Source organism: Mycena indigotica, assembly GCF_014461135.1.
Source record: "Mycena indigotica strain 171206Taipei chromosome Unknown Mind.scaff0017, whole genome shotgun sequence".
NCBI lineage: Eukaryota > Fungi > Basidiomycota > Agaricomycetes > Agaricales > Mycenaceae > Mycena > Mycena indigotica.
Genome location: NW_023503016.1, coordinates 878,623 through 892,743, shown reverse-complemented (window position 1 = coordinate 892,743; position 14,121 = coordinate 878,623). Strand labels below are relative to the sequence as shown.

Here is a 14,121-nt window from a genome sequence, read left to right as displayed (position 1 = left end):
CCCCCGCAAAGATAAGGCCCGCAGTTGCGAGATGTCTAGTGGGGCGACAGTCCGCGTAGTACAGGAATTATTTAATCACAAGGGTCAAAAGTAGTCTCACATGATGATATACTCCAACCAGTCTTTGCACACTGAACTGTACAAGTATCAATGTTGCCCATCACAACTTCACCGGCTTATGTCATCCTCAGTATCCAAGTGCTTCAAAGTCAGATCTGGTATACGGCCCCCATTTCGCCCCACGAGACAAGCCTAGCATCGAACGAACAAGCCGGAAGTCGAGATCATTGGCACATGTGGGGAGGGCAGTCCATCGCACGTTGTCTTTATGTTTTTCGTCGTGTTCGCCGTTGCGCAGGGCTGACACTTCATAGGCACGGTCCGTTATGGCGTCAAAGACATACGCGACAAGGCCGCCCTTGCGGAAGTAGAAGTTCGTGCCCATGCGGTTGGGGGCGCCAGGGAAGTCAGATTGATGGCGGACAGAGTCCCATGAAAGGACTGCGTCCGGTGCGGTGAGACTTTGCCACACGAGGCAGAACACGGAGCAATAGCCTTCATAGAATGTTTTGAAGAAGCTGGACTTAAAGACAGGTGGGATGTAGCGGCAACACGGGTCCAGAAAGTCTTCGAGTTCGGTAACTTGTTTCGACTCGAACACCTCCTTGTCCAAAATTTCTACTATCAGGCCCATGAATCTGGCCCAGTGATGGTCGCACGCACTCGTAAGTTGAAAGCGCATGCGAGGAGAAAACCAGCCGCCTCCACAATGACCACAAGTACAGCCATATCGGTTATTCCCGATATATTGTTGAAACGTGCTGGGGACCGGTATTCCCATACTCCGTTTGAGCAAGAACTCTGCTTCGAGCGCGTCTTCCGGGTATCCTTGCCAGTCGAGCGACAAATTGGCGTCCGCAACCATGCGAGCCGCATTCATATGGGCCCGCAATGTTCCCAAAGGGGTCTCACCCTCGGCATTCTTCGTATTCACGAGGTCTGCACTCATGTCCCAGCTCAGAAGCTTGCGCAAGGCGAACACATTCGGTTTTGCGGCCGCAATATGGAGGGGAGTCGCGCCGACCCAGTCAGAGACGTGGATGCTGGAGGGATCTCGATTGTAGTGCTGTTGAATTGTGTCGATCACTTGGGAAGTTGTATCAAGGTAAATGGCGGTATGTAGAGGAAACTCGAGTTTGGGATTGTCGGGAGCTTTGAAGTCGGCACCAAGTTGCTCAACATCTTGTGCGACAGCAATGCGGCGAGAGGGATGGACTTCGTTAGATGAGTATCCAAAAAGGCTGGTGCGTCCGATTCGACGGAAGTGATTCTGGAGCGAAATTCAAGCTGTGGAAGTAGAGTAAATATTGCATTTGGACACACCTTGCGAAAGAATGCAAGCTGGCGGTCCCTCGTCGCCTCCCACAGTGCACCGTGTCGATTCATGGGCGCCGGCCAGCAGGTCACAACGTCTAGTTGCTGAACTTGGTCGGAATGAAGAAATTTGTCGAGAAACCATGAGCCGATCCCTTGACCACGAAACTATAAAGCACAAGTTAGGCAGTGAGCAATAGAAGCAGCAGTGCGCACCCTCTTCTCCACAGACACCCCAAAGACGTAGAACAGGCTTCCCTTATTCAACTCCTTCCCCCAGCACCCGCTTCCATTGTAGTACACTGGCTCGATTATGTGCGGCCGGACTTGCCCGTATTTGTCGAAGACGTTGGCGAGTTCCTGGTGGTCTGCGTCAAGTATGTGCAAAAAATCGTCGCGAATGTGAGCGCGGACGAGCCGCCACGCCGTCAGTGAAGCAATAGCTCCAAGTTGTCCTTGCTGGGGATGCCTGGCAGTCACATCGATGATTTGGATTGCTTCTGGATGCTGGTGGTGCCAGTGATCCCTAACCTCAATGCTTATCGCAAGCTTGCTTGTGTCCAGGATGACCATGGCGGTTGCTTCGACAAATTTTCAATGGTCCTTAGGTAAGGCGCCTTGCCAAACATTATGGCGTCGCTAAAGTCTGTCATAAGGATGGTCAAGCCCATGAAAATCGCTCTTACCCATTTCTCGTTGACGCCCACCCTTTCGCCCAACTTTCACTTGAAGAAAAGAAACGAAGGAGTGACATCACATTCGATTGATCGCGGGCAGTCACCAGCACATGCTCGCGTGACAAATGCTTGTTCTTTAAGTTTTTGCACCATGAAGAGGAACCTATCTAGTCCGACTCCTCCAGAACTATGCGCGCATATCTCTCGTTTCTTCAAGCCAATCTTAGCGCGGCCCTATCGGCGAAGATCCTCAAAATTGCCAGCGCCCACATGTCTGAACACACCCGGGCCAACGTCTCAAATCACTGGCCTGACCGCACCACCAAACACGCTCACCCCTCTGACCGAGTTCCATCATGATCACACGAGGCGCTGAAAACATCTCCCCCCCCCGGCTCCCCCCTCGTTGCTTTTGAAGTGGCACTCTGCCGTTAGACTGAACGTGCTTGGCTACCGCTCAGCAACTCGTCTTTCACCACTCAAAAAGCTCAATGTTGCATGCCAAGCTTTCGACGACCTCGGTTCCTGTATTTCAGAACCCCCGCCAAAATGTCTGCAAGAATGTGCTCTCAACGTGTTTTCTGTGCATAAGATGGCTCTGTTCAAGTTCTCAAGGACTCGTAAATCCAAATCTCCGATAGCTCATTTGGACGGTTTGTGCGCCGCTCTCCCTTTAGCCTGTACCTAACCACGTTTAATAGTCGTCAAATTACTTGAATCAGCCTACCGCGAGACCGAGTTCGCTTTCGGGATCATTGGAGAGCGAGTCGGAGTACAGTAATGGCTAATACGGGTTTGCTACCCTCGAAAGCAGATGCGTATAGATGCGAGTCTGACTATGGAAGAAGGAGTCTGGTCGGCATACATTTTTGGAGACAGTCGTTAGCACGTGACGATATATACATTTTCTGTTCCACCACAATCGAATAGTCTCTGCTCCCCCGAAACATGTCCTCGCGCCTTGGATGAAGCTGCACTCTCCACTGCGGAATCAAGACTCCGGTGGTCCGTCCCAACAAGCGGGATGCTTCAATAGCGAGCCAAGTGTAGGAGGAGAAAAGAGTCATCCATGATAGGCGCCAGAGGGACGTACAAAACACACCCACACAGTGCACCCACATGTGTTACCTTCACGTCTCATGTCCATGCAGCCACTTCAAGAGAAAGAGGAAGCGGACTACACCCCAGAGATTGTAGCTGCCAAAGAGCCAACTCATGATCCACCTTCTCCAGCTAGACCTCGTGCGTTGTCCAACCTTTATATTTCTCAGCCATGACACTCACAACTAGGACAGCATTCATTTCCGCGTTCCCGTTCATATCGACTGCTGCGCGGGTATATCTCGAAAGCTTGCACGACCAGTTAGCCACACTCATCAAAACAGGCGGATTCTTTGTCCCTTGGGCGGGAAGAAGGCGACCACGAAGCGCTATCTACTCGAGTCCAGACACGCTGGCTCATATCCAGACCCTTGGGCTTAACACGATGGATGTTAGAGATGATTTCAACCTTTCAACGCACGACTTGGGCAGGTTCTCAAGGGAACCTGTGCTCAAAGAACGTCTTTCACGTCTTTTCTCCCCAAACAACAATCAGTTCGACAGTTTATATTCCCGGAGGCCTTTTCTGATTTAAGTCTAGGTTCCTCGTCAACGGCTCCGCATCTGGCAAAACCCGCCTGTGCTATGAAGGATTATGCAATGCTTGGGGCCTTTATTTCACTATCGTCGTTGACGGAGGACGATTGGGTAGTCTCGATATTCAAAACACGGTCGAAAAGTGCTCAAGGGGCTCATGGAGTGTTTCAGCGTACGAACTCGTAACTCAACAATTTGGCGCCATCTTACTGACGCGCTTACTCTTCCTTCTCTACTTCCTGGACATCCTTTCTGTGAATGGCGCGGCACTGAATGACCAATATAAACTGCAGTGGCTCCAGTTCCAACTTCACCCTCGCTCTGTGTACACCGAAGACAGTCCCGAATGCTTCTTCGGTCTGGCGGAACTGCTCATCGAGCATGACTCTGCATATATGGCGAAGAACATCGCCAATGCGCTGAGGCAGATAAAAAAAGCTATTGGAGCCGACTTCGAGAAAGGCTTTTTTATTGTCATCGATGAGGCTCAAGAGGCACTCGAGCAGTCTGCGATGGGAGAATCCCTCAACCAACGTCGCCAGCCTCTGCTCGTCGATCTTCTGCAAGTTTGATCGGATATGACCAAGGGAGAGTGTACCTTTATTTGTGCTGGAATCGGCATACCGCAAACAACTGTAGTCCCAACTGGCTTTTCCTGGCAGTGGACTTCAGACACCGGAGCGTCTGACGACCCCGATGAGTATGAAGCCTATGTGTCGAAATTCCTTCCCCCTCTTCTTCGCGATAGCTCGTCCGGGCATCTACTGATGGCGCGAATGTGGCGCTGGCTTAGAGGAAGGTATGTTTATTTCCCGAATCCAGCGACAACATTCATTGAAACACGACAGGTATCGACTAACGGATGGGTTTCTTACCATCCTTATTTGTGAGGGTCTAGATTACCCACATACCTGCCTCTCGGATTACCTCAAGACGATGACTCACCTTCGGCCCTTGGATGTGGTCCAAATTGAGGAAACCGAGAAAACCCCCCCTGGATGGGGTTGGACGAATCGTCTTGGGCGACTGAATACAGAAAACGCCCCAACTCGTCGGTGTTTCATGGCCATGTTGCTTTTGTCTCATCGCACCCCAGATATCAAAGAATTCGTTACCGAAGCGTTGTATCGTACCATGGCCACTCACGAATCCTCTCCCTTTGGCGCTGAAAATGCGGAACTCGTGAATCGAGGATATGGCTACTGGACCGACGACAAACTGACAGTCGGGGTTCTAAATGAGCCATCTCTTCTTGCCAGCGCTGCTCGAAGCTGGTTTCCGCTTCCAGAACGGCCTTATAGGCAGGAACCGAATCGTTGGCCTGCGACTTTTATTGGCACGCTGGATCTCAATCCTCCAAGTACGCCTGATGGAGTAGCACATTGTCTTGTGTTCTATTTCTCGCAGGTGTTCGGAACATTCAGGCTGTTCACAGACATCTTCAAATTCCCTCATCAGATACCCCTGTGGGCTCGTCAAACGGCGCGGCTTGTCCGCTGGTACTGTAACAAAGAAGGCCAGCCTGAGTATTCTACAGTTGATCCAGAGGAGGATGCATCACGTCTACCACTGGCAACAAGATGCTCAACTTTGGATGACACAAAACAATGGTTAGAACATCGTCATGGCACCACGTTCTGTCTCTCCTCCCTTCCCAACTTCGACATCCTCTTCTCGCTCCAACTGGCAGATGAATCATTCCTATGGGTCAGCATTCGCGCATGCGCTGTCGATGAGCCTATGTCTGATGCAGACTTGAGTTCCATCGTGGCCAAAATGGATATTGATCAACTTTTTTCCACCCAGGTGCGTTTCTTCGCACTTACATTCTGAATTCGCTATAACCAGTATCTCCAGGACTTATCATCTAATTCCTTGACTACCAAACTCGCCAACCAATTACGTTCTTTACCCGGTCTGAGAACGCGGCCGTCTCTGCTACGGGTAGTATCATCTTTTCCTGTCGTGACTTCCGTTGACCGGGCAGTCGATAAACGCACACGAGATGTCGCCAGCGTCAATTTAAAGGGTCTTCGAGGGAGAGAAGACCAAGTGATGCAAGAGGATGTGTTTTGCGCCATCATCAACGGAATCACCGCCGTGGGCCAGAAACGCAAGTCACGATGGGACGACGAGGCAATACATCTCGGCAGCAAGAGAGTGAAGGAGCTTGTACCCAGCACCAGCCCCATATATTACGAGGAATACTTTGGGCGCGCAGAACCACATTATAATTGGGATGAGCGGAACTGACTGGCCGACATCTTTCTTCATAACAATCAATTCTATTTCGTGAGGAACAATCGAGTCGTACCTCAGACTCTAGTCGTGCATTTCTTGTTGCTTACACAGTTACACTACGAATTCAAGTTGACTTCAAATTACTACGCATGCTTACGACGTTGGCTATGTCGCCTGCTTATTTAAGAAAGGTCATTCAAGGTCAGACTATCCCATCGAGGAAGTCTGGCTTCTGTCCCACACGTGATATTCCACCCCTTCTCCATACGCATTTTCTTCAAGTCCAAGTTAATGTCTTGTGTTCGTGCCCAGGTCGGCATATCATCAAGTGTGTCCTCCGGTCGATGGTATTTCGATGTGTGAGTTAAGAAGCAAAATTTTCGCAGCGGGTCTGGGGCGCCAAAACGACCACGGACAAAGTGAACCACGGCGTCTGCCATGTCTGGGTCGAGTGGCCTGGCCTCAGGCTCAAGTGAGGAGTCGGAAATGTACAAATTTTTGAGTTTGGGGAGCATCGGTCTGTCCTCCGAGAGATCCATATGGCGGATGAACTCGGTGGTGATTCGGGCGGGAATGTGCAACGAGAGCTCTTCAATCTCAGTACGCATTCGCAGTGTCGACTGGACTTCATGGCTGCGCAACTTGGTTGAATTTGGCAGCAGCAATCGGAGGATGCGCAAATGAGGAGAGCGAGGGAGCAACGGCTCAAGTTTGGTCGGTATAGCGTGCGAGTCTGATTCCAAACTGTACGCCTCAAGAAACGGCGTGTCAAAGGTTGCCATAAGATTAAGTTTGCGGCCCTCTCCAACATATCGGTAGATTTCTTGCTGATAAAAACAGGCAATACGGAGACATGGAAAGAGGAGGGGGCGGCGCCTCGAGGCCGTGTCCGAGTCATCCATCAAGCTCATACTATTGAGCCGCATGACCACAAGGTTCGCACTTGCCAGGCGAGGGTAGATCATATTCGGTAAACTTTCATCAAAATAGGGTTCTGTGGTCTGAGAATACTCAGTCAGAGTCGATAGAGGGAAATCCAGAGAGCTCAATATTCCGTAGACGCCCAAAACATGCAGATTGGGGGCATGGGAGGGATTAAAATGGATGTATCTGCCCCAGGGGCCAGAAAATGCAACTTCATGCAAGATGGGGAGGTTACAGGTGTTTAGCACCCCAGGAATGTCGGGGAAAGTTTCAACATGAATGAACATGGCGCGATACCATCGATGCTTGTACTTGAACAGAAGGTTCAACAGGAGGTTGGCGGTAGATTCGCTTGGGTGCAGTCGGAAAGAAAGCCGGTGATTTCCAGAGCGACTTATACTGGCTATGACCCATTCCAGCGCCGATTCTATGGTGAGCCCATCCATGAGATGTTCATCTGACGCGGCAGGACGACGGCGAAAGGGGCTGCCACAGCCCCAGCTCTCATCCAATTCGTCTTCAGAATCATAAGCAAAATTCGAGTCGTCCAGCACTAGCTTAATATCGAGCGTGGACCAAAGTTTCGGTAAAGACAAGGCCGTGGCTCTCCAAGACTGGCACACAATAGCGATTGCGAAAGGTGGACGCTCTACTTCTTCACGCTCTAGGTCGGTGGCAAGCGGAAGCGTGGGTGTGAGGTATTGGAAAATTTCGGCGAGGATTTCTGGTGGCAGGTCGCGGACAGGCGATAGAGCGGCTTTATACTTCCCGTGTTCCTTTTCCAGGTCGCTCCTTCGACACTCGAGCACAGCCAACACAGCTTTGGCCTCGGAAATTTCGGAATCGAGGTCGAGCATTTTGTGTTGTTTCTCATGGAGAACCAGTTGGCACTGGGTTTTCTGGAGGGCCGTCAAGGCATAGTTCGAGTTGAGGAGCGAATCGAGGCTGTCTAAAATTGTGGGTATTGTGGAAGTCATGAGAAGGAAGGTTGATCATACATAATCAGCCAAGTCCTCATTGTTTGCCCCTCAAATTCGTAGGGAGAAGTTTATGAGCTCACTTCCCCTCTCAAAAATTGACTTATTCCAAGAATTCTACTGAATATCAGAGTTTTACTATACTATGGGCTGTTATGGTATGAAACATGTCCGTAATATGATTCATGCCCGTCATCTCTTCTCGTCGTCCCAATCATGGTTTTCGCCACTAAAATAAGCGCTGAAACACTTGTTTAGTCTTTGAAGGAGAATTAGCAGTCAGGACATACGGAGGCAAGTCCATCATTTGCGGTGGCGGCCCCGCAGGAAGCACATCGGCATAAGTCTGCCCGCCCACCCGACTGGAGCCAGCAATTCCGAGCGGCGGAGGCGGGCACGCCGTAGACGAGTCAAGTGTGATGGGTATCTCAATCTTCAAGTCGTTCCCAATACCGGGAAATTCGACGCGAAGACGGAGTTGATACTGGACAGCGTCAGCAGACTACAAACAGCCCAGTTAGCTGACTTGCCTGCCACTGGATGATCTGGGTGCTGTAGGTTGGCGCGTAAGCAATCGAAAGCGTCGAGTCAAATCGGATAGACCGCCGCCATATACCCTTGCCTTTGTTGTCGTCCTGGGGGATCCACTCTGGTGGGGTGACAGTATGAACGACAGCAGCTACAGCTTGAGGGTCGCCCAAGCTTCCCAGAAGACTGAACTCGTCTTCAACGGTACGAGTCCGTCGCCGCGCGCTGACTTGTGCCCAGCGATATAGCTTGAAGGGGATTTGCGATGACGCTGTCGGGATCGCAGGAAATAATGGCTTGCCCTTTTTGTCTGCTGGTCCGTCGAGAGCATCGCTTCGCAGCATTGGCTTGGTGTCAGTCTCAACAATGAGGCTCAGAGGAATCGGAGTGCCGATGGGGAAGGAGGGGAGGTCGGGCAATATGAGCTACACGAGTGTCAGCTTCCCAGAAAAGTGTTAAACAATGCGACTTACCCTTGCACGACTGTGCGCGTAATCTCCCCACAGCCCTCTCCTCAGCTTGTCGTCTCTGGCGTATGTCTTCCAGCCGCCATTCCAGCCCTGCATCAGTGCCTCCTTTATCGCGACCTGCTCAGGCGTCGCTGCCGGGATGACGGGAATCAGCCGTCTGATCCGTCGATTGAATCTGAATATGCCCGAACGCTGGCCAACGACTTCCAATGAATACCCGATTGTGCCGGAACGGTGGTAGGCCTCGCAGTGGAAGGATGGCGGTAGAGGCGACGGCAATGTGAACTCGAATGGACACGACAAGATGTGCAAGCCGGGCGGGGGGTAAGCTGAGCCCTGCTTCCACACAGGTATCTTCGTGTGAAACAGCTGCAATTGTGAGTCACATAACATTCGCCGGAGGGAGGAAAAACAGACCAGTTCCGTTGACCGATATGTCGTAGTCGTCTGTCCAGTGCGAACGGTGATTTGCGTGTTGGAAGCGCCGCGAAACTTGACTCTGAGCTCCTCCAAGTTGTCATCTTCGACTTGTCGGTAGTCGATGTTGATGACCCCTTGGACAGTCTCGCCAGCAACCCTGGTGATGTTTTGGAATTGAAGCGTGAGAGGCCCGTCGGTGGATTCGATAAGGCTAGCCATGACGGATGGCTGAGGGTGCAGAAGCGCAGGGGAACTTCCAGGAGGCGAATAAATTTATGGAAGATGTTTATCAGGGTGATCTGCGGTAGGCAGCCTTGTGTTCAAGGTACGAGGTGACGGGGAGGAGAGAAATCGGTGCATGTCGTGGCAGAAAGTCAATCGAGAAAAGGAAAGCGAGTCACATGATTGACAGCCAACGATGGCCTCCTGTTCCGAATCAGCACGTTTGTTTCTCGTCACCATCCACTAACTGCAGTTACTACGAGAGTAGTAATGCTGTGTTTAAACTAAAGGACACCAAGTACGTGCTAGTAGGATAGGAATGCTAAAATACAAAGCCAGGACTACAACTTACAAGGACTGAACCGACCACTTGGATAACCTCATAGTGCTGAAGACACCGCTACGGCCCTCTTCCAGCTTGCTTCCTCAACCACTGGGCTTCCTGCTGCCCGCCAGGCTGCTGCAAGCCACGACCCTGGCCCGGACGACCACCGGTTTATGCGCAAACGAGGACCAAACTCTTCGCGGATTCTAGCACCAGATGTTTGGGCCTCATTCATCTCGTCCGAACCGTGTGGTCGGTCCCACTCCTCGGCTCGGGGCGGATGAGTTATGCCCCACCCCAATTCTTTCGCGATCCGCTCTGCCCGAGCACAGTCATGCGACCACCCACGAAGCCATGCAAGGAGGATGTGCTGCTCCTCCAGTGTCAATGTTGCAACCTCTCCTTTGGAGACAACCAAGGCGAGAGTGATGACCGGGACAGCATTCCCCGTATTTTGGAAGTGGCACTTTAGAACTCGACGACAGAGTTCTTCGAGTTGACTGATCGTCGTAGGATCCAGGATCGGGAGAGAACTCGAAGCCGCTTCCGTCGACGTACGAGCTGTGTGGGCAACGGAAACCCTATCATCCCCATCATCCAAGTCACCACTAGAGACAACGGCTGGAACAACTCGGAGTCTTTCCTGATAGCAAGCAGTGAACCGGCGAGTAGGTAATCGAGCCGTTGTCGACAATGGGAAGGGAAAGGTTGTATGATTAGCAATCCCGCCCATGGTCTTGCGGAACTGTTCCATCCAGAGTGCGGCAGCTGAGAGGGTTGGCCGAGGAGACACCATGGCATCTTCGTCTGACTGGTAATCGGCTTTAGCTGGCACGACGATGAATGGAGGACCATCATCTAGGTTACAAAAGGAGTAGGGGAGGCCGATGCCGTCTTGGTGGGCAGATTCGGCGTACATGGCATAGGTAAAAATACCGCCGCGTACCTGGCCAGAGTGGGATGTCGGCAATGAGATCGACTGCTTGTTAGCCTCGGCAGCGCACAACAAAGTCCAATGCGGACTCTGCCACAAACCGCTGTAACATGCTGTCGACACAACGAGCACTTGATCGGAATGGAGCTTGGCTTCCTCAACATATAATTCCACGTTTCGCTTGAGGAGGTAATGGTTGCCAGAGATGCTATCCTGACAACCGGGGCCAAAAACAATGTCTCCTGTATCTTCTTCGCCGTGCCCACAGATGATAATGATGATTCGACCGTCGTGGGTAACGCGAGCGAGGGAGCGAGTCAGGGAACAGAGAAAGCGTTGTAGGAGATCCTGTGGTGGTACGACGGTAAATCCGTCGAGGACGTCATGGTTCAGCTGTAGCCGTTCCGAACGAGGATCGCCGAAGACAAGGTCTGGGAGGGTTCGGGGGTGGACCGAAAGCAACCAACGAGACTCGAAGTGGTCAGGCGTGGATTCCAACAAGTCCTTGAAGGCGAGCATATCGCGAAACATCCAAGCGTCTGCTTTGATGTTCGAAGTTGCAACGACGCCAAGTATTTGGGTAGGATGTTCAGTGGTCATAGTTACTGGAAGAGAAGGTCTTGGTGTGGTGACATTGACAATAATTCAGTGCCCCTGTCGCGCAGGCTGTCGCGAAAGTCCAAGAGCGGATTTTAGCTGTTTGTTTGTATGGTTGCTGGCATTGTCTTAATGAAGTGTACTATGTAGTGCAAGGACCCAAAAGGGATAGAATACATAATAAGTACCTTCCTCGAATCCTCATTCACTGGCAACGTCACTGGCAACTCTGAGTCTCTGACTTCCGAAGATCTGAAGGCTGGACCCAGCAAGAGTACAAGGAGAGCGTCCAGGGGATGTGAAAGGGAGTCTGTGCTAGAGTTGACAACTTAAAAAAAAAAAAACACCTCAGATATTTACTTGTAGTGGACATGAAAAGAATCATCTGCACATTGTGAACCTTTCCCTTGGACCCTCAGGCTGGCCTGCCCGATGTGGATCGGAGTTTTCTCATCAGGCAGGAATATGAGCTGCAGACTCGATTTTATACAAACAAACAACACAATAAGGTCGAAAACGAAAGTGTAGTGTAATCCACGCGCCAAGCGCGCAAAACCGTGTCGAGGAGCCAAATGCCGATTCTGCATTTTGTGCTGTTAGTGAACAAGTCAAGCGAGTCAAAAGAAAACAGGCACAGGTGTTAACCGTGGTATGAGTCAGAGCGCTCATGCGATAACGCAGCTGCCGCTCGAGCCGTTTCCGCCGTCCTGGTTGACTGGCGCCAGAGAAGTGTCCTCCTTGCAAACGACGCAGCTTCCGCTGGAGCCGTTGCCGCCGTCTTCGTTGACGGGAGGGACGGTGATGTCCTCGATGTTGGCGGGGATGATGGTGTTGGTGAACGCGTCCATTGAACAAGTGAGTGAGCGAGTTGTAGGCGAGCCTGGTCGTCCTCTCAATTCCGGCGAGCTTTTATACGCTGGAAGCTCGCAGCGGCTGGATGCGTTTAGCCGACGATGGCCAAAGCTTTGTGCGGTGATGCGCGAGAACAAGAGGTTGAGGCTGATCGAATATTTGCGAAAATGAATGAGCAGACAATAACAAGTGGATCGAGTGTCCCCAGCCAAGTAACAAAGAGTGTGTCTGAAGATGTCGGGCTTTGAGGCGGGCTTGAACAGAACTGAGGAGCAAATCGGGGATTCCGTTACTCGTCGTCGATCGCAAGAAGCTCCCGCGGAAGCTTTTGTACTTCTCAGCAGTTCCTGGCTTTAACGATGAGATAGGCCGGGAACTTTCAGCAGAGCAACTGGAGTGCCAGTGAGCAAACGCGAGTCCGCGGTTATTGCACTTCCAACAATAATAAACGACGATCGTTGTGTTTGTACTTTGCGCCAGGGATTTGCCGGATATTCAAGCCCCCGACAGGCCTAGCCTCTATGCGATCGGTCTTTGGGCCAGGCTGGGTTGCAGTCGCAATTGTTGAGCTCACTTGGAAGTTAATGTTTCAAGTTCAAGGACGAATGGCCCATCTGAACAGAATAAAACGCGGCCTGGATCCACTTTTGACGTAAGGTCAGCTGCATCAGCAAAAGCAACCAGAGAGTACACTTAGCTATTTTCACGTCACATGCTATCCAACGAAGTCCAAGATTAGACCAACTGGATAATATTGCTCTTAGGGCATACAGCAGCATATCCAGTTCAGAGTATCGTAGAAGCATAAGTACTTATAGCTTGGCAATTTGAGCGGCAGTGATGGACTGACCAGAGGCTTTGGCACGTTTGCGCAGCATGGCAGCGGACTTGTTTCCACGAACACCTCCACCCCATTGACGACGCTGCTCCTCGTACTTGTCGGAAAAATTGGCCTTGGCAGCACTGACAATAGTAGCAAGTTCCCGTGCATCCTCGCTCTTGACGTCCTGGAGAGCGACGACAGCAGCGGTTTTCTTGTGGACAACGGTGCCGAGGCGTGCCTTTCCCTTGACGATGACATAGGGCACACCCATCTTGCGACACAACGCGGGTAGGAAAACAACGAGCTCGATGGGGTCAACATCATGAGCGAGAACGACAAGCGAGGCTTTCTTGGCTTCAATCAGTGCCACGATGTGGTTGAGACCGTATTTCACGAAAAGCGGCTTCTTGGTGTCCTGATGAGATGGTCAGCAGGAGTCCGAATCATCGACACAACAGACCTTGGAAGCATCTTTGCCATCAGCAACGGCAGCAGCAGTCTCTGTGAGGCGAGCTTTCTTCTCGGCCTTGGTTTCAGGACGATATTTGTTGAGTAGCTTGAACAGCTGGGTCTTGGCTGGGTCGCAGTGTTCTTGAGATACATAGAAACAGACCAATTCCGAAATTCCGAGGTTTGGCTTCGAACAGAGGGTTCTTCTTTAACTTCGAGGCCTTGCTGGCAAAGGGTGACGGTGCGGGTTTCTTCCCGGTCTTGGCCTTGGGAGGCTGGTCATTGAGACGAAGATCAGTAACGAGTTTGCAAAAAGCAGCGTCGTTATTGGCCTCGGAGCTCTAACGTCTGCAGAGGCAGACCCAGCTGATTTGAGAGGTGCTTCATTGCCCTGAAGGCTCTGCATTCTCTACGGGGGTCGACTTGGACCAAGCAACTAACTGGACAAGTGAGTAAAACGAAAGTGTGCCAAAAAAAACCCACTGATTGCTCTTCGTCGATGTGTCAACAATCCCATAAAGCTCCGAGGCCAATACGACGAGAAGTAGAATGGGGTTTTACCATTATCTTGAGAGGTTTTGAGGTGTTTCGAATGGCGCTGGGTGATGGCTTTTAAGAAGTTTTCGTCGTGGGAAAATCTCTTCGGTGCCGTTTTGGAACGGTTGCGCA

General features: G+C 51.3%; 5 protein-coding genes across 5 annotated transcripts; 1 reads left to right on the top strand and 4 right to left on the bottom strand.

Annotated features, from left to right (window-relative positions):
• Nucleotides 1-187: 187 nt before the first annotated feature.
• Nucleotides 188-1,947, bottom strand: MIND_01394900 (Ankyrin repeat family protein; the record flags this gene model as incomplete). Its single annotated transcript, XM_037370360.1, has 3 exons — nucleotides 188-1,330; nucleotides 1,384-1,542; nucleotides 1,591-1,947. The coding sequence occupies 3 exons, from the start codon at nucleotides 1,945-1,947 to the stop codon at nucleotides 188-190; spliced, it is 1,659 nt and encodes a 552-aa protein (XP_037213361.1).
• A 1,243-nt stretch (nucleotides 1,948-3,190) lies between these two features.
• MIND_01394800 (uncharacterized protein) lies at nucleotides 3,191-5,942 on the top strand (the record flags this gene model as incomplete). The annotated part of the gene is made up of 7 exons (XM_037370359.1): nucleotides 3,191-3,293; nucleotides 3,347-3,647; nucleotides 3,694-4,255; nucleotides 4,352-4,488; nucleotides 4,538-4,740; nucleotides 4,786-5,495; nucleotides 5,547-5,942. The coding sequence occupies 7 exons, from the start codon at nucleotides 3,191-3,193 to the stop codon at nucleotides 5,940-5,942; spliced, it is 2,412 nt and encodes an 803-aa protein (XP_037213360.1).
• Nucleotides 5,943-6,112: 170 nt separating this feature from the next.
• MIND_01394700 (F-box domain-containing protein) lies at nucleotides 6,113-7,831 on the bottom strand (the record flags this gene model as incomplete). Its single annotated transcript, XM_037370358.1, has 1 exon — nucleotides 6,113-7,831. The coding sequence occupies one exon, from the start codon at nucleotides 7,829-7,831 to the stop codon at nucleotides 6,113-6,115; it is 1,719 nt and encodes a 572-aa protein (XP_037213359.1).
• A 192-nt stretch (nucleotides 7,832-8,023) lies between these two features.
• On the bottom strand, nucleotides 8,024-9,468 carry MIND_01394600 (Arrestin-N domain-containing protein; the record flags this gene model as incomplete). Its single annotated transcript, XM_037370357.1, has 5 exons — nucleotides 8,024-8,072; nucleotides 8,122-8,315; nucleotides 8,362-8,784; nucleotides 8,833-9,198; nucleotides 9,247-9,468. The coding sequence occupies 5 exons, from the start codon at nucleotides 9,466-9,468 to the stop codon at nucleotides 8,024-8,026; spliced, it is 1,254 nt and encodes a 417-aa protein (XP_037213358.1).
• A 2,524-nt stretch (nucleotides 9,469-11,992) lies between these two features.
• MIND_01394500 (L30e-like protein) lies at nucleotides 11,993-13,969 on the bottom strand (the record flags this gene model as incomplete). The annotated part of the gene is made up of 5 exons (XM_037370356.1): nucleotides 11,993-12,444; nucleotides 13,030-13,417; nucleotides 13,463-13,593; nucleotides 13,815-13,892; nucleotides 13,936-13,969. The coding sequence occupies 5 exons, from the start codon at nucleotides 13,967-13,969 to the stop codon at nucleotides 11,993-11,995; spliced, it is 1,083 nt and encodes a 360-aa protein (XP_037213357.1).
• Between the last annotated feature and the right edge of the window lie 152 nt (nucleotides 13,970-14,121).